General features: G+C 42.7%; 1 protein-coding gene across 11 annotated transcripts in view; it reads right to left on the bottom strand.

The window, feature by feature from the left end:
• Positions 1-3,924: 3,924 nt before the first annotated feature.
• Positions 3,925-19,479, bottom strand: part of ST6GAL1 (ST6 beta-galactoside alpha-2,6-sialyltransferase 1) — a 120,608-nt gene continuing 105,053 nt past the window's right edge. For 10 of the 11 annotated variants that reach the window (XM_043492751.1, XM_038416662.2, XM_043492748.1 and 7 more), the window contains 3 exons: positions 15,938-16,039; positions 12,270-12,444; positions 3,925-6,499 (listed from right to left, as the gene is read on the bottom strand). In XM_043492751.1, the coding sequence (XP_043348686.1) occupies positions 6,258-6,499; positions 12,270-12,444; positions 15,938-16,039 (519 nt within the window). In that variant the 3' untranslated portion in view covers positions 3,925-6,257. The other variant, XM_043492747.1, reaches the window with a different exon arrangement.

The raw sequence follows: 19,479 nt of genomic DNA on the forward strand, positions 1-19,479 counted from the left end.
TAGCTTGCTCTGTCTCTCTGCAATGAGCAGCATCACAAGCCTTTTTAAATCATCACTGTTTGTTATCTGAAACAAATATACTCCCACTTTTAGGGCAAAGCCAGTGAAATATGTGTGTTGGGACATCATTTATCAATCAACAGGCATGACTTCAAACTTGAGGTCACACATTGCTGATTTCAAGTGGGAATGAATGCATCAGGTTTCCAAGTTCTGGAAGAATGAAACCATGTAGTGCCGGAGAATACAAGTACATAATAGTTAGCCTAAAATCAGCAGCATTAATATAACATGAAACATTACCTCAGTATTTTAAAAGAGCTTCACACTTTCATGTAGATGAAATTAAAAAGATCAGTGATCACACAGATCTAATGACATTCCAAACCATCATCTAGCACTTCCTGTGTTAGGTGCCGTTCTGTATGCACGGATCTGTGAAAAACATCAAATTCTCTGTAAACTGACACAGGTCCTCTGACTATAGCTGCGTCAAAGCTGGTGTCAAAAGTCCTGTCCTAACCACTGCTCAGAAACAAACCAATATGGCTTTCAGCTGAATGGAAAAAGCTTTCAGAGTGGATTATTATGATAGTTTATATACTGAAAGTTAAGGCACCTCATTGACTGCAATTCACTGAGTTCACAGGCTGCAATTCTTACTTAGGCCAGTGAGGTTTTTTTTAGATCCACACACACTGTCTGTAAACTCAAATCAGTTAACTTCATTACCCACTGAACAATTCCTTGCTGAACTCTCAGAGTGAACATTGTAATTAGTGGGTGGTGATTGGTCCTGAAAATTAATAGTCCACAGTAAGGAAATTCAATGTTACTCTGCTCAGTAGCATGCTAATGCTGCTTTTTTTCCCCAATACCAGTTCTTTCTAAATCACTTATGGTTCATGAAGGAAATGCAACTATAGTTTCTTTACCACCCTATCCACCCTATCTAGGCAACTGTAGCACTCGCTACATCTTCCCTGACCTCTGTAGTAAGTACTGCTTTAGTTTAAGGATTCAATGCATCTAAAACTGGGGTTTGTATGAAATCCTAATGGAAAATCACCCCACACTCCGGACATCTAAAACAAGATTTTTTTTTGTAATAGAGTTTGTATTTTTGCTTACTTACAAAATACGGGGATTATCTCTTATTACTATGTACTGGCATGAACACTGGATTGGCAGCACTAGCTTGTGCAGGGAATAGCAATCTCACAACTTTAATGGATGCGTCAATTCTTTTAACGAATTCAGTCTTATGAAGGGTTAATCTTTCTCCAATTGCAGGTTCTTTCTAGTTTTAGAATTATAGGTCATTTCAACTACTTTTTTAATCCATAGAGAGATAGGCTCTCAAAATTGCTAGCAGAGACTAATTCACATAATGCAATTACATACCCATCCAGCTGCTCTTCAGGGGATTTTGCGCCCACAGAAATAATTGTATCTAATAACACTATTTGCTGGCTGGCTGAAGTGCTTGTCATGCGCAAGCATTGCTTTATTAAAGTTTGTAATATTAGGAGGAGTATCTGATATGGCAGCTAAGTTTTATTTAGGTGCTGAACAGTGCAGTGGAAGAGTTTCACTAGGAAAGTTTTCACTTGCAAGTAATCCATGAAGCATAATATCTGCTATGGTCATGGAACAGTTGCATCTTCAAGGAGAGGCAGAAGAAATAAAGGAGCTGGTATCTGAGATACTTTTCAGTAGAAAGACTCAGAAGTGGGCTAGATAAAAGCAAATTAGATCTGATTACTAGGTAGCCCCTCCCAGGCTTCTACTTGGACAGAGATACAGTGGTGGAGCATGTGGAAAAATCCCGTTGGCTTCCATCTCCACTGAAGCTTTTGTGTTTCCTCCTGAAAATTGTGAAGTCTCTTTCATAGTACTGGATGATTCAGATAGCTATTACCTTTGACACGTCTCTCTATTTGCTTTGCCAAGGATGAGTTGTTTTACATTCTGGTTTTGACTGAGACGATAGTAATCACTGAGCAACGAAGGTTTATGGATCCTGCAAAGAACCTGTTAGTAAGACAGATTTGGCTCTTACTGATACAAAATTTAAAAGACACTTGGATTTTACACTAGATTTGAATGTAGGTACCTGGAGCTGATTGTGAGGGGCCCTAACACTGTGCTACTCAACCACTTTGTTTAATTCACGCAAAGTCTGTATTTCCAAAATTCAAGTGCAACTGATTCTGCAAATCTTCACTCAGGTGAGGTGACCTTATGCGGCTGGCTCCTGCTTTCACTGAATCAATAGCAAAATGATTGATTTTGTGGGATGAAGGTCAATTGGCAGGAAGTAAGGACACTGTATGGATTGTCATAGACGAAGGGCCTAATGTTGCCTCTGTCATGCTGAGTACTACTTTGCTTACCAGATGGTCCCTTCCCAGGCTGCATTAGGATGGTCCCATCCAGAACCCACTTGCTACCTCACTGGAGACATTCACCAGCAGCTGCTTCCCCAAGAATCAAGGCAGGTCCTATTCCTGTCAGGATGTTCCTTTCTCTCTAGAGGCCCACAACACATCTAGCCTCTACCATGTTCTCCCCCTTACTGGGGAAAAGTTTGCTTCTTATATTCAGCTTTCCCTTTCCCAGCAGGCCTTGCTCTTCATCTACAATTCCCATAAGAACTGGGAATCACATCTCGCAGAATTCCCTTGCTATGCTGGGCTGGCCTGGCTCCAGGCCTGAGTTTACAGGGACAGCACACCGTTTCAAAATGGTTATATATGACAAATAAGAGTCTAATTCTGCCTCCCTCATTCATGGAGGAGTATTTTAGCACACAGCTAGTCCCACCAACTTCAACGGGGCTGCTTGCTGAGTGACGTACCTCTAAACATGAGTAACAAATGCAGAATTGGGCTCTGAAATAGCATGAGGAGTCTAGATTGCGTCTGGTCACCAGTAGATGTTCTACTGCCCCACAAGCAACACAGAGGATGGGATGGGAATCCCCAGGACCTGGCCTGTGGTTCTGCTCAAACCTGGGGAAAAGGAGGTGTAAGGAGCTTTCCCCATTTGTTTGGCATGTAAATACCAGACAAAATTTCAATATCTTCTCAGGGAGCTGCCTTCCTGCTCCCACTCAAAGTCAGCAAGGAGGAAGGTGGGCTGGAGCTCTACCTTGCTTACCCAACATCCACAGAGCCAGCCAGTCACATGTAAGAAAGTGAGCTGCATCTAGTAATGGAGTGTAGTTTTGTGGACACTACTCGTGCACCTCTCAGAGCTCCAGCAGACTTTCTAATAGACAGCCAGGGATGTCAGCAAGAAAGATGGGAATGGAATGGAGTTATCTGAAAGATTAATTCAACCAAATTCTGAAATAAGGACTTCAGCAGCGATGGAATTGGTAAACATTTGCCCATATTTTCTTTTTAAAAAGCCACCATGTTACAGGTACTCCCTTTCATACAAGGTCCAGTTTGAGAATGGAGTGCAAAGGCAGTGTAATGATCAGTGCAGGCAGCACCTCCACCAACAGGTGGTGCTGTATCTTTACCTTGATGGTGTTGTCTTGTTTTGATATTATGTTGTCATCTTGGTTGGGGTGGAGGTGGTACTAGGAGAAAACTGAATCCTGTCTGTGTGTGCTGAAGTTGTTACATAGTGTCCCCAAAAAATCCTTGTTGACCTGGAGTTGTCGGCAAATATCGTATAATAACTGCTATTCAAATTCCTTCTCCTATTCACTGAAGATGCAACTTGGCAGGCTGAACTGTCACACTATTTGCAGCATCCCAATACATCCTTTGATTTCTACAGTGAGTAATACAGTAGAGTGGTGAGGGAATGTTTGTTATGTCTCTCCTTGAATTATTCCTTCTCTCAAGCTTTTGCAAACCCATAAATGGAAGGTAGGAAAAGGAGGGGGAGAAATTAAACAACATTTAATATCCTGATGTTAGTTTAATTTAAAAATGACACAGAGACCATCTCTTTAAAAAAAAAAGACACTTTATTACAAATTGTACATCTTCTTTGGATCCTTCAGTATTATTTCAAACTATTTTAAAAGATCAGTGTTCAGAAAATTTTTAAAAATGCTGATTTTGGTACTTCCACTTAAAATTTAAAATACCGCTACATAATTAATTCAAATAGCTTGATGGTTTCATTCTGTACAACAATGGAAAGTGGTAATGAGTCACAGATCAGAACTCACTATTATCCAGACACAGCCTTTGCAGAGCTGTACACACATTTAAAAAAAACATTCTTTAAATGTTGTACCAGATTCTGATTTCATATATATTGGTGTAAACCCACTGTAGTCCCTTTAGATTTACACTGGTTTATGGAGATCAGAATCTGAGCCAATGTCTTCAAAAGATTTTATTAAAAACAATAGGAATTCTCATTTTACAAGTACCATGATGCGAATTTTCTCACTAGTACTTTATACGGTTAAGCCCTGATCTCACAACTGGATCTGCACCGAGTCCTGCTAAAGTCAACTGGTCTCCACATGGGATGCAAGGATTCCTCTGTAGATCCAGATCAATGGTGGCCAAGCTCTCCCATGAATCCAGTGGAACATACAATACAAGTTTAACAGAAGGCAGAATTTAACCCAGTGGGTTCTTCACAATGGAGACAAAGTCTGTTGCTGTGCAACTGTTTTCCTACCACAGGGATGCATATTATGGACAGCAAAATTAGCATCTACTTTCTGCAACTAAAACCATTAAAACCCATATAATTCAAAACCAGATATATGACATTACCGACTGAAAGTTAAAAATATTGACTTTGTCATATATGTAGGTAGGATCAGCAAACAGCATATTAATTGTTGAGCATTTGTACTTCCTATCAGGTGTTCCAGCACTGGCACAATGCCACGGACCTGAGTAGGGTTACACCAGTGTACACAACAGAAGAGTCTGACCCAGTGGCTTCAGCTTGGAAGCGAAGATCCTATGAATCAGAACCATGAGAAAAGGGGTAGTGGATCTGGAATAGGTGAACAGAGGGAAGGGAGACAACCGAGGTGACCCCTCTGCCCAGATGAAAGAAGAACTATGATTGGGGGAAATCTAAAAGACTACTCCTTTCATGATCTCTGGGGACAAAAATCACATCAATAGGACAGGAAGGAGTCAAAGCTCTGTCCCCCTCCCTTTTGCACTGGCTTGAAGAGCAGAGTGCAGCTCCCCATTCCCAACTGCTATTTCAAGAGCTAGTGTAATGTGCTCATTCTCTGTGTACTTGGAAAGGGTGTATCTATGTGTGTATGAGAGAGAGAGAGAGAGAGAGAGAGACACTATCTAAATGTCAGGAATATCTAACAAAGGTCAACTTGGATAGCTGATGAAACCTAGAAGGGGAGAACTGGCTAGAAGCCCCATGGCTTATTTATGCCTGTGACTATGTGGTATTATTGTCCTAAATTACTAATGGGGAGACTTTCACAGGGCACAAATGGCACTTAGGCACCAACCCCCATTACAATTGCAAACTGCCATTTATGCCTTTCAAAAGTCTTCCCCAAAATGATTTGGAATTAAAATATCCTGTGTCCCCAAGAGGATGCTACATTGAACAAACAGTGCTGAGTGATCATCAGACATTTAAATTCAATTTAGTAATTCACTGAACATCGTAACTTTTAAAAAGGTAAAAATTCCAAAACAAATCAACACTGAACACTTCCTCTTTGATTGGACACAATCACCATCACAATTCCAGAATATAAAGGACTGTTTCTCGAGGTCGGTAGGACTATAATGCAAGTCATAGATTTTAACTTGTTGAACTACTGCCTATCTTAGCAGGCAATCTTGACAGTGGGTCCATAATCGTAGGCCTGTCTTTAAGGAATCCAGTACTATGGGATTATTTTTAGCCACTCTTTATTAAAATGGGCCAAATTTTCTGCTGTTCACGGGTTCAGCGGCGTGACACCAGCAATACGTTGGTTTAACTGCACAGAAGAAAACTCAGGTGGCCAACTGCAGCTGAAGAATACTCAGCCCCTCAGACCTACTAGTCTGATTGGAAGTTCACACAGTAGGTATTGGACAATTGTGGTGAAGGATGTGTAATGCTTTCTGCCATTGTACAGATCGGGAGAAGCTGCATCACAGGAATCCCTAATGTAAGAGGTGCATTATGGAAGAACTGTCAAGGCACATCAATGGTTAGGCCTAAAAATCTCAATGGTATCCTTCTAAAAGTGCTTTGAAAATCAACAGAAGTGTCTATGCACAGTAGAAGTTGAGTTGCTAACAGTGCATGTTTCTGAAGCCGGGCAAAGTCACTTTCCCATGAGTGTAAATTAACTCATTTTGGCCTTGGTTAACACGCTTCACCAAGTTTTTCTCAAAAAGCAATGGATGGTAAGCACCCACGGTGCAGGCGCGGTCATGGTATCTCTCATAATAGTGGCAGATGTCTGTCTGTCGTTTGGAAGGGAGGAATTCATAAATATTCACTTCATCACAGAGGGTCATCATGATCACAATGCCTGGGAGGGGGAGAGCAAGAACCAGTTAGTCAACCTGGGGGCAAAAAGGTTATGAAACCATCCATCTTCTTGCTTAAATGTGAGACAGGAGGTTTATGCGAAATATCGCCTTCTGTCTCCCAAGATGGGAGGTGGTGGGGTTTCCCTGCAAGAAGTGGTCTTCTTAATGTTCAGAGCACATGGAGAGGGAGAAAAGGCTGTGATTGGAGGAGGCTACTTTCTGAAGCTCCTTGAAGTCTGCACAATTGTTGAACCACTTGCTCATTCACACACAAATTGGTTACACCTCCAAAATCACAGATGCTGCGACTGGCAGCTGCATCCTGTCAGACACGGCACAGTCTGCCCCATTAAAGCCTCATGAAGATACTGTGTGACAGCAATATGCTATGAGTTATAAGATCAGCATTAAAAAATGCTTCTTCTTCTTGATAGCTGGGTGAAAACTTGCCGAGTAGCCAAGCATGCACTATATCAGTGGTTTTCAAACTGTGGGTCAGGACCCCAAAGCGGGTCGCAACCCTGTTTTAATGGGATCACTAATGCTGGTTTAGACTTGCTGGAGTCTGGGGCTGAAGCTTGAGCCAACCACCTGTGGCTGAAGCCAAAGCCTGAGGGCTTCAGCTTCGGCCATCAGTGGCGGGGCTCAGGTTACAGGCCCCCCGCCCAGGGCAGCGGGGCTGGGGTTTTGGTCCCCTCACCTAGGGCGGTGGGACTGGGGCAGGCTCAGGCTTCAGTCCCCATTACTATTTAAGTTGGCAAAACTGGCCACTCTCAAGTCTAGAGGAGGGTTTTGTGTTGTGGGGGAGGAGTGCAACATCTCACCTAATGAATGCACAGCCAGTAAAAATCACAAATCTAGAGAGGGCTTGTTTTGCAGTTCAACTGTACAGTATGCTACTCTTCAAGCTCAAAGCAATTTCCCTAGATGGAGCAGTATTGCCCTCATGTGTCTTATATGAAGTATACAAGCAATTCTAGAATGCAGTTAATAATGATGATCAGCCAGATTCCGTGGTATGTTCTGTGCAAAGCAACTGTTAAAGGGGTAACAATTAATCCAGGTTTACAGGCTGCTTTACCTTGCTAAAGCAGTACAAAGTACCCAGGGCATAACAGGGAATCTGGATCAATATTTATTTTCTAGCATCCCACTGAATTATGCTGAGTTTCAGATCTGAATGTATTTGTGACATCTGGAAGGACGACTAGGGAATCTACTAATGCTGCACAACAAATTCCTTTTAATTTTGTGACTACTTTGTCAAATTGTAATCCCCATTTTTAAAAAAATATTTTGATCAGACTTTACCATAAGTAACTATTTCCACTTAAATGGGGCTTTCCAAAGGTTCCCAGAGCATACTGAACAATTTTAGCTTCACATCATCACTGGGATACACAATGTAGTTGTAGCTGAGTTCGTCACAGGATATTAGAGAAACAAGGTGGGAGAGGTAAGCAGAGGTTACTTACTGCAACTGAGGGTTCTTTGAGATGTGTGGTTCCTATCTGTATTCCACACATGGGTACGCATGCACACCATGTGCTTGAGTCCAGAAATTCTTCAAAGCAGTCTCCATTGACCCACACATGCGCAGTAACTCTCCTCGTGCTCCTGACTGAGACTATAAGAGGCAGTGTGGGCAGACGCCATTCCAGTTCCTCTTCTTACTGCAATCCAACTAGATCCAAAGCAGAGGGAAGGGAAGGTGGGTACTGAAATACAGATAGGGATCACACATCTCAATGAACCTCCAATTACAGCAAGTAATCTTCATTTCTTCTTCGAGTGCAGGTCCCTATGTGTATTCCATATCTGGGGGACTCTCAAACAGCACATTCAGAACGGAAGATGCTGTGAGGAAACTGGCAGCAGAGAGGGTTGTAGTACTGCTGTTCCTATAGCTGCATCCGCCATTGCTGCTCGAGTTAGAGCATAGTGTGATGTCAAAGTATGGATGGAACTCCAAGTTGGTGGCCTGTACATGTCTTGTAGTGGAACATCCAATAAGGCAGCTTGTGTCCACATGAGGTGAGCTGTGATACGTCCAGGATGGGGGAACTTCGCTGTTTTATAGCATTGTGAGATGCATCCTGAAATCCACTTAGACATCCTCTGTAATGATATAGCTTGTCCCTGTGACCTTTCTGCCACAACAACAAAGAATCTTGGAGATTTTCTAATGGATTTGTTTTTTTGCAGATAGAACACCAGGACGAGCCTGTTGTTAAGGGAGTGAGGTCTCTTTTCTCAGAAGAAGCATGGGGTTTTGGGAAGAATACAGGTAAGTGTATTGATTGATTGATACGGAACTCAGACACAACTGTGGGAAAGTATCTGGGATGTAACCTAAGGGAAAGCTTCTGCTTGTGAAATACTGTATAAGGAGTGTCTACCATTTTGGCTCCCAAGTCACTGACCCTTCTTGCCAAAGTGATGGCTACTAAGAATGCCACCTCCATGGACAGGGGGATCATGGAACATGTTGCCAGAGGTTTGAAGGGCAGGCCTGTAAGTGTTGAGAGGCCAAGGTTAAGGTCCCATTGAGGCACAGGTTTAATAACCAGTGGGAAGGGTCCTGATCAAGCCCTTCATAAATTGAACCATGGTTGGGTTTGTAAAGATAAAATGTCCTTCCACTGGGGGGAGAAAGGCACTAAATCGCTGCTAGGTGTACTCACAGTGAACTGAGGGTGAACCCTGAGCTCTTCAAGAAGAGGAGATAGTCTAGGATAACTGGAATGCTCACAGTATTAAGTGACTCTCCTCATCCAGCCTCTCCTCATCCAGAAAGGACTGGAACTGGGCTCAGTCTTCCATGGGGAATTTGTCTTTCATTCTGTAGGCCTGGTGTAGTGTTAAAATTGTATTTTGCTAATAAAGCTTTGTAATCAGCTATACAAAACTAGAGGATTGCAGAGGAGAAAACGTTCCTACCTGCAGATCCACTCTCTTTGAGCCTTTATGGGCCAAGGTAGATTTTTGGTAGTGTGGCTGAGCTCTCTCTGTAGTCACCTGTACCACCAACAAATTACGGGCAGGATGAGAAAACAAGAAGTCAGCATCCTTAGCCAGCACAAAATAGCATAGGGGCACAAGATGCTGGTGTTTGCTAAACCTCTCTGGCAGATTCTAACATGGCCTGATTAGTTTGGAAGGGCCACCCTGGTCGGTCCCTGTGGTTGTAAAATGTCCAATAGTTGATTCTGAGGGTCATGGACCTCCTCTAGATGAATTTGTAGATCATTAGTGACCCCGTGCAACAACTCCTGATATTGCTGGTTGTCATCCAGAGGAGAGGGCAATGAAGGAGTGACAATGGTGTCCAGAGATGATGATGAGGCCCCCATTGGAACTGGTTCTGATTCTTCCTCCTCAGACACATATGGAACCAGCTGATGAGAGGAGGAGGAGTGCTATGACTCCTGAGAGAGGTCCAGGCACCTGCAATAAGGAAGGATCTATTGCTCACAGTGGCCTCCCTGGGAATCAATATTAGGTGTCCCTGGGAGGGTCATAACCAGACAGATAATAGTGTCTAGGCTGTCTGTAAGGGCTCCTGTGCCTCCACAGAGATACTGGTGCAGCTATCTCCTCCAACTTCTCTGATTCCATCAGTACTGGGGCACTCCTGTATGATGGACAGAGATGGGACTTCTCTTGAGACAATGGTAATGATTTCACTCCAGGATAAGGATGTCTCTCAGGAGGGCAGGGCCCAAAAGAAGTGGAGACTGCAGGTAGGGGGGGTAAGACATCCTCTGGCATTACAAAGGTCTCCACGCAGCCTGGAGTCCGAGCAGTTCCCATAGAAACTCCTGAAGGACCCAGTTCATCTGATGCAGCCAGACAGGCTTTGGATAGATGAGATGGTACCAATGAGGAATACTGTCGGAACCAGCGGCGCCTTCTTTTTCCTTGTTTCTTGAAACCCGGGACCCTGGGCATAGTCCAGGGACTGAGGATGATTTCGCCTGACTGGAGAGGGGCAGTAATCTATTCCATACTAACTAGAATTCCTAAGCTAAGATATAAACTATTTACAAATAAATTTTATAGGCTGTGCAACAACAGAGGACATGATTCTGACTTAGGCCATGGGGCAGTAAGAAGAAACTGGAGAGATGTTGACCTGCACTGCCTCTTATACCCTCCGTCAGGCACATGAGGGGTGTTAGTGTGTATGTGTGGGTCAATGGACAATGCTCTGAAGAAACTCTAGACTCAGGCACATGTCATGCATGCGTACTCATGGCATGGCTTTAGCAGGTCAGATCACAGCCAGAGTGGTTATGAGGGTCACTGCACATAGGGCTTGGTCAGTGGGGCCATAGCAGGTATGCTGGTCCCTATGTGTATTCCACACATGGGAAGAATATCTTTTATTGGACCAACTTCAACTGGTGACAGAGACAAGTTTTCAAGCTACACAGAGCTCTTCTGTAGAGGTCACCAGAAGAAGAGCTCTGTGTAAGCTCAAAAGCTTGTCTCTCTCTCTCTATCATCACTGGGAGACAGATTATACTCATTTTACAAATGGGGAAACTGAGGCATAAAAAGGTCAAGAGACTGAGCTGTGCAGGAGTCCTGCCTTCTCAATCCCTTGCTCTAATCAATAATCATTTGCTTTGTGTTTTCCTTCTAAAATTAGCTGTCTTCCCATTACACATTAGTGTTGAACAGGAGCCAGCAATAATTTAATAGTTTAGAAGGCAGAAATATGAGATTGTAGAAAGAAAGAAGAAGTCTGACTGAAAAAATATAATCAGCTAACCTAACTTTGTTAAGGTCTAGTTCTGCACCCACATGGGGTGGGGGGCAATATCTTACAGTATGAGTGCCCTCTTGCAAGCAGTAGGATGGTAACCAAAGCAGAACAATTTTGCCACCTACAAAGGAAACAAGTCGACAACTCCACTGTAAGTGGTTTTCTTATAAATCGCTCCTTAGCAGTCAGTTCCTTTTCATTTTGTTGCTGATTAAATGAGGTTGTGAAAAGGAGAAAACCTGGCCATAACAGAATTTCTGTCTGGGAGGAAAATGGACCACTTCACTAATGATTTGAGATCAGCACAAGGTGATGAAACAAAAGGGCTTTAGAACGAGGGATAAGGCTGGCTGAGGGGAATTATTTACCATTTTTACAGCTATTACTGATGAGCCATTACCTATTATGGGATAAGCACAGTTCAAAAAGAAAGATGTGATAAGGGGAAAAAGTTGTCAGAACTATTACTGAGTTCTTCATCAATTTGAAAAATAAAACGATTTGTTGACTCCAATAGAGAGCTGATAAATTTATTCGCTTGTTAAAATAAAGAAGTAATGAAAAAGAATAGCAGTGAAAGCCCTGAAAGACTTCACTGTGCTTCAGATCAGACCAGATATGAGTTGCTCTTTTCCTATTGGCTAGAAATGCAGTTGACCAGTAAAAGGTGATTGCATCTTTTATTGACAATTGACATTGTTGCACCTAACATTCCTGCATACACCTCTGTTTAATCTGAGTATAGCTATTTCTGGAGTCTGTGCTACACAGAACAGTTTGAAAGCCACTGCTGGGAAATGCTGATTTCTAACATAATTAAGCTGCTGTTTTGAGATGGGAAACATTGCATTTTACAGAAGTTGACCATTGTTAGGAAGCTCTAAAGGGCTGCTTTGAATCTGATAAACAGAAAGCCCAACCATTATCAGCGCTTCAATAAACTGAAGAGCCCCATCCAAAATTAATTAAGTCAAATATTTACTGGGCAGATACATTACCAAGCATTCCAGAAGAAGGTGGATTGGGCTGAATATCCTCCAGTGAGTTCTCCTGCAGGATATCCCAGAGCTCCCACTGCATTTTTGGGTTCAGGATATAAAAGGGCTGTTTCGGATGTCTAGTACGATACTCCTTGTAGTTTGCAAAGAAATTGTAGTCTGGTTTCCTGTACCACTAAAACAGAATTAACAAGTCAGATCCTTTCCATCCTCCCCTAAGGACAAGATCTCTCATAAAACACCTAAGGAATCTACTATTGCTCTGCACTGCTGTGGGATCCAGTAACTTATGTTTCATGTAACAGGCTGCCCTTCAAAATTCCACCGGCATTCTAATTCAGAGGGCAAGGTGCTGATGGAAGAGCTATCATGCACCAGACGGGTGAGCCCATTGCACCCATAACGGAATACACATAATAATAAATAATAATAATAATAATAATACATAACGGAAAAGTCTACAACAATATCCACTGTGTAACTTTAAAGATGCTGTGAAAGAACTTTCTTCACAAGTGGAATGTAATTTGACATGCATATCACACCAAGCAATTAACAAAGCAATGTAGGCAAACAGCACTTTTCCCTCCCTTCTTGCAGTCTCTATTATAAGACACCCTCATATTGAAGACTGATGGGGAACCATCTCATCTTTTAGTAGTCTGTTATGGAGTTCTAATCCTTCTAAGTTTCTCATCTCTAATGCATTAAGATCTTCCACATGTCAGTGGTGGGTGTTTCAGTGATCCAGTTCATAAAAGTGTCTTACAAACTACTCCATTTTTATTTGCATTTAGGGTCTGATCCAAAATTCACTGAAGTCAGTGGAAAGAACCCCAAGGACTTCAATGGACTTTGGATCATTAATGTCTGCCGGATATTTAAATTGGGAGATTCAGGGGGAAGCTTTTCAAAATTCTTTCTTTGCTACATGAAAGCAAGCAGCCCACTAGCAATAAAATCTGGAAAAGATCCCATTTCTTCTCCTTTCCGTTCCCAAACATTTTAGGAGATACTACCTCTCTCCTTCTAGAATACCCAGCTAGCAGGACTGTTCACGTGGCCTAAAAAGACACTGACAGGACAACCTTAGGTGCAGCGAGTCATTTTATACCATTCTCAATTGTTATATTCATCTCAGAGAACAAAAGGTCATATTCCAAGGCTAGCACACAAGCATCTTTGTCACAACATTGCACCAGAAGATGATAATGTACAGTATGTGCAGTGAACTGTAATTGTGTGTATTTGTGAGCTTACAAATTTATAAACTTTCCTCTCACTACCTTACTTCAGTAAAAATACTGAAGAAGAGCTCATGTTTCTTTAAGCTCTGGGACCATTTAGAAGAGAGGAGGTTTTACTAGGCAATAAGTATCAGTCTAGCTCATTAGAGGTTCTTAAACATGCTGCATTCAGATGATATTTTATAAGCAATGTCTCTTGCTTCGTTGGACTAGACAAAGGCTTGGACATTCAGATGACATTTTATAAGCAATGTCTCTGACCTAGGAAGTAGTTTATAAACACTCATTTATAGTTAATTTCCAAATGACTTCACTTAGATTCTAATGCACTAGTACAATGCTGCGAAGTGGGCTTTAGGAACACTGCAGGGACTCCTTGTTTAGTCATATGTGTATCCATTCAAAGTGAAGAATGCATGGAAATGTTTTTATAATCCTTGGCTTTCTAAAAGTTAAAAATGATTGTGAATGGGAACCAATCTGGTAGGTGACCTCTGAGCACACTTCCCGCATCGGGCTCCGTACATGAGATAGGCATTTGCTCACCTATCTCCTCCTGGTTCGTGGATCTCTTTGGAGCTTAGGTTGGGGATAGGTGTCCAGACACCTAGAATGGGGTGCAGTGGGCATGCTTGAAGGCAGAAACTTATTCTGGAAGGAACTTTTAGGCTGAAAACATAAGTGTCAAGTTTAGGTGCCTACAGAATTTAGCAGGAGTTTTGTGGAGCCTAAAAATGGGATTTATGATCAGGACCTAAGTGACGTGTTCCAGGTGACACAGGAAGTCTGTGGCAGAGCAGGGAACTGAACCTGAACCTCCCAGTCTAGCACCCTAACCACTGGAGCAGCGTGCCTCTCTTTCCAAAAGATGACTTTTAATCACACAGTCCAGGGTTTTAGGCCCTGCTCCGGGAGAGGGAGGACAGTTGTTTCAGAGTCACATGTCTTCTGTCTGCTAATTACACTGGACTGGCTTTTGAAGCTGTTGCAGTTTATCATTTTGCATGCTTTGCTTGCTGAGATTGTTTGATGTAGTGTAATCCTTAGCTTTGTTATTGTGCCGCTTTAGTGATGATCCTGTGCTTTCTGGCTGTGGAATATTATGCTGAAGCTCCATAAAATAGCATATTGACAGAATATTAACTTATTATTGAAACTGTCAAGGTAACTTATTGTTTTGTACAAAGATGTAACTATTGTCTTCAACTGAGATATTCCAGTGCAAATCAGCAATGAGGAGACCTGACAAAAAAGGGAGAACAATGAGGTCTTGTACCCTAAGGCGGCTAAATCAAAGGATGGTGCAACATCTCATATATTGAAATTCTTCTTCAGTGCAAATGCTGAAAGGTATTTTTATTATTTTAAAAATGGAACAAACTCTCCCATTTCTGACTATACAGACTGCACAGTTATAAAACACACCGCAAAGCGAGAAGAACCTCCCTTGGTTTTATTTTCTTATAATTTAAAGGGAGAGAGATGGTTCAAAGCTTCTGACTTCTGATTGGATGAGGGGGGCACAACAGCATACAGTTCTGCGATGAAGTTCTGAATATACTGCCCACTTGGATGATCTGCCCAGTTATTGAGAGAGGGAGATGTGATGACTGCTAATGGAGCTATTGTGCAGCTACTTGGCAGTCACTACACAAGTAACTCCAGTTTATGAATCCAATACCTACAAAACTCCAGCTGACATGAGTAAAGGAATTTGCTGGCTTTTTAATAGAGCTTTCTTATCAATTATAAGCCATTAAAATATACCTAATGACAGACTGGTACTTTCAAAACCAAAATGGCCATTGTGGTCAGACTGTCCAGCCTAGCTTTTGGATTCTTGAGACAATGAAGACTATTACTCTACGGCAAGCTTGAGAATGTTATGTACAATAGTGGTCACCCTGATGTGAGATCAGCCAATGGGAAACTTACTGTGGCAATAAAAGATAGACAACTCAGGGCCCTTCACCCTGGCCTGGAAAAGACACACATTTCCTTTGAGTAGGGCTATGATTTTGTCATGGAAAGGGGGCAAGCCAGGGACCTCGGGGGCAGGGGCAGAAAGGAGAGGAATGGACAGTAAGCCCACCTTGCACTCACCATGCACCAGCTGCTCCTGTCCTGTGGGGCTGGGCCTGGCTCCCCACTCTGGGCATTGCAACCTAGCATGCAGGGTTGCAACATCACATGGGGGCATTTCATGAACTTTACTCAAATTCAGTTTCCCTGACTGCTGTAACAAAAATCACAGGAGCTGATCGCATGCAGGAATGGCAAAAGCCACTTGCGAAAACATACACTGCTACATCGAGCATGCCAACTTTAAAAGGAATGACCCTCAGTATGTAGGCATATATGGCAAGAAATGAGGTCACAAATACCCTGTAAATCTCATTTACTACACTGTTCTTTACTTACCTGATGAATTTCTGCATGATAAGGTGCTGGATCCCAGACAATTAAGATTCCAGTATTGTACAACATATCTGTAAGGAACTTCTGCTCTTTGACAGTTACAAGCTTGAATGAGAAAAGGAAAGATGATTACTAACACAGCAGAATATGTATCAATCTGTGGACAGTCAGGCAGTAAAGTATTACTAAGGATAGCTCTACCCATCAACTACTAAGGACAACAGGTAGGATTGATTAAAGTTCAAAAAGTGCTCCATTATCTTGGATTATACATGCTATAGAAAAGGTATTTCCTTGTGTGAGCTAGCAACCATGCCCTGTCCTTTTAATTCTGCTGCTACTCCTGCCTCCAGCAGGTCAGGATGTAGTGGAGTGTCAAAGGAGCTATGGCTGCATATCTATGCATGTCAAATCCCCCTTTCTTTACGCAGAAAGGAGAGGATATGGGCCACTCACAGCAGCTTGAAGTGTGTGTGGACTTCAGCCACTAAAATTGCAGTCACTCAGATTAGTTGGGAGAAGAGTAGTAGCGGTAACTGAGACATCTAATTCTACATGCATTTCTCCAACTTTGTGGCAATTATAGACACTGTGCCAAAAAGGAAAAACAGATGGATAGGGCAACAGGCTGCTCAGATCACATTTCATTTAAAAAAAAAAGCATGCATTGGGCAAGTTTTAACAATCCACACTTCACAGTCACGCTAAATACAAATTCATGGAGTTACACTCAGAATAATGGTTCAAGTGTCAATTTCCCCAAACAGCCACTAGCGCTAAGTTATAATGACAAAAATCAGCCAGGGGTAGCTTTATCCTTTTAGTAATCCAACAACTGCTATAGGGCAGGTGAGAGAGTTGAACTGGGGAAGTCCACTTTGGAGCACTGTTTACAGGAGATAAACCTGTCCTTTTATTCATAAGCACAATTCGAACAGACGCTTCTTGTTAACAACTGGTTAGGAAGAGGGCAGTCATAAAACCCTGACTATGCCAGACAGCCCCTCAGAAATCCAAGCCAAATGGGAGCTACTTCAGAATGAGTTGATTCATCTTTTTAAATATGCTATTTCCCCCCCCAGCCATCGCTAGCATCAATTGCTATTCTGGCTGTCCCTGTTACCAGTACATCACAACCATGTCTGCCTGGCCATTCCAGATGCTTATTATTCTATAACTGAAAAAGAGTTTGCTGGTGTATGTTCTTAATTTTAAAAAGAGAGAGAGAGCATTAGGTTTGAGGCCCAGAGTCCTGCCATGTGTACTGCATGGCTTCCTCAGCCTACGCCAATTAAAACATTTCGGTCACTTTTAAAAACGAGGCCGCTGAGTTTGAAAGTGCAGCTTGGCGCACACAGTCCTTTGTAGGTGCAAATGACACGATTTAAGTTTTTAACTCCCAGGCCTGTGAGAGCTAAAAGCATTTGGAAAGGATGGGATTGCAGGGAGAGGGTGAGGAAGAGTGGCAGAGAGTAGCAGTGACCGTGGTGTCAGACTGGGGTGAAGGCAGGAAGGGGAGGAGGGCAGAACACAGCAGAACAGAGGGAGAGGGGATTCTTGCCAGATATTTTACAAAACAAAATGGGTCTTTTTTAGCACCATCCTGGGCAGAGGAGAAGGTGGGCTGAGAAGAGCATTTCAGGAAAGAGTCCACGTGTCGGTAAGCATAAGTAGGAAGTGCAAGACTCACAGTGCAGGGTCATGAAGTGAGACGTTCTAAGCTGAGAGGAGAGAGTTCTCCCATCGGCTTAATAACTCCACCTCCCTGAAAGGCAGTGACTATGTTGGTGGGAAAAGCTCTCCCACCAACATAGCGCTGTCTACACTAGCGCATAGGTCGACATAACTACGTGGCTCAGGGGTGTGGATTATTCACATCCCTGAGCCAACTAGTTATACCAAAGTAATTTTGGAGTGTAGACCCGGGCTCAGAGAGGGGAAGAAGAGCTGTTCAGAAAGGAAGGGGAGAGAATGTAAGTGTATGAATCCAGCAGTCACAGGCCTCTCTCTAGACCAGTGGTTCTCAAAGCCGGTCCGCCACTTGTTCAGGGAAAGCCTCTGGTGAGCCGGGCCGATTTGTTTACCTGCTGTGTCTGCAGGTTCGGCCAATCGTGGCTCCCGGCCAATGAGGGCTGCAGAAAGCGGCGTGGGCCGAGGGATGTGCTGGCTGCCCTTCCCGCAGCCCCCATTGGCCTGGAGCAGCGAACCGCGGCCAGTGGGAGCAGCGATCGGCTGAACCTGTGGACAAGGCAGGTAAACAAACTGGCCTGGCCTGCCAGGGGCTTTCCCTGAACAAGCGGTGGACTGGCTTTGAGAACCACTGCTCTAGACTCATCCAGCAACATGAATGCAGAGATGGAGCAAATGCGAGAGGACCTTTTCAAGGACAGAACAGTAGGGTTGTAGCCATCTTTCCTCTCCCCATTTTTAAGCAGGGCAGGTACTAGGAACAACTGGAGGCTAAGACATATTCACCAAATTTCTAGTGCAGTTGTCATTGCCTCTTCTTGCAACTAATCTGATAACTTCCCGCCACCTCATTTACAGCCTGCTATTGTTTGCTCTGCATGATCTTAATTTGTTGACTGTCAGTTCTAGGTTCCACATTTAATCAATGGAGCTAACTGATCTCACCATTTATTGCCTTTAGTGCCTATCTGTTCTGCTTAATCAATTTATGGATTCTTTCCACTCAACCAACTGTCATTTAATTGCTAACACACTTACTAGTCTTGCCCAGCTGTTTTGCTAATTGACTGCCTGAGGCATTGATTATTCCCTATTTGATCTGTTCTTATTTAGCTGATTTCATTGTTTCCTGATTGCCTTGCTAATTCATCATATAACCTGCTAGTACATTTATCATCTATGTAATCTCTTTTGGATTAATTAACTTATTTGATTATAGCTTTTTAGACCACATTTGCTGACTTTTACCCTAAGAATGGTATCCCTTTACCTACCCCAGCCTCCTACCTTGTTCCTTTGTTGTGTCATTGTCTCCTCTCTACTTCTCCATCATCCATCTTCCCTTCATTTTAACACTTATTATCCAGGAACACATGTGGAGTTTTACTGGCATAACCACAGCTGCATAATTATATATATATATATACATATATACATATATATATATATATATAGTCGCAGAAGCAGGACAAATGTTTTCACTGGCACCGTTTGCATATCATAACTAGGCTGGCACTGGATATGTGGCCCCAGGAGATAGTTTCCAAAGTGGAGAACATACTATTGACCCAGTAACACAATTACACACAGACGAGTAAGGACATAAATTGCCTCCAGATTGCTGAACATGTCTGCTATGGGAAGATCAGTTTACAAAGGGACAAAGTCCAATTATTAATTTATGTTGCATCCACTAGTCAGAGACCACTGGGACACAGCAGGCAGCAAGATAACATAAATCATGGGAGAGGAGAATTCTGATGAGGAAGATAGATAAGATTTATGAGCAACAAAAATTAATGTAAAGGAAGACGAACAAACATGGATTAGAGAATTTGGTTGCAATTTCCAAGGCA

The sequence above is a fragment of the Dermochelys coriacea genome, chromosome 9, assembly GCF_009764565.3.
Source record: "Dermochelys coriacea isolate rDerCor1 chromosome 9, rDerCor1.pri.v4, whole genome shotgun sequence".
Classification (NCBI taxonomy): domain Eukaryota; kingdom Metazoa; phylum Chordata; order Testudines; family Dermochelyidae; genus Dermochelys; species Dermochelys coriacea.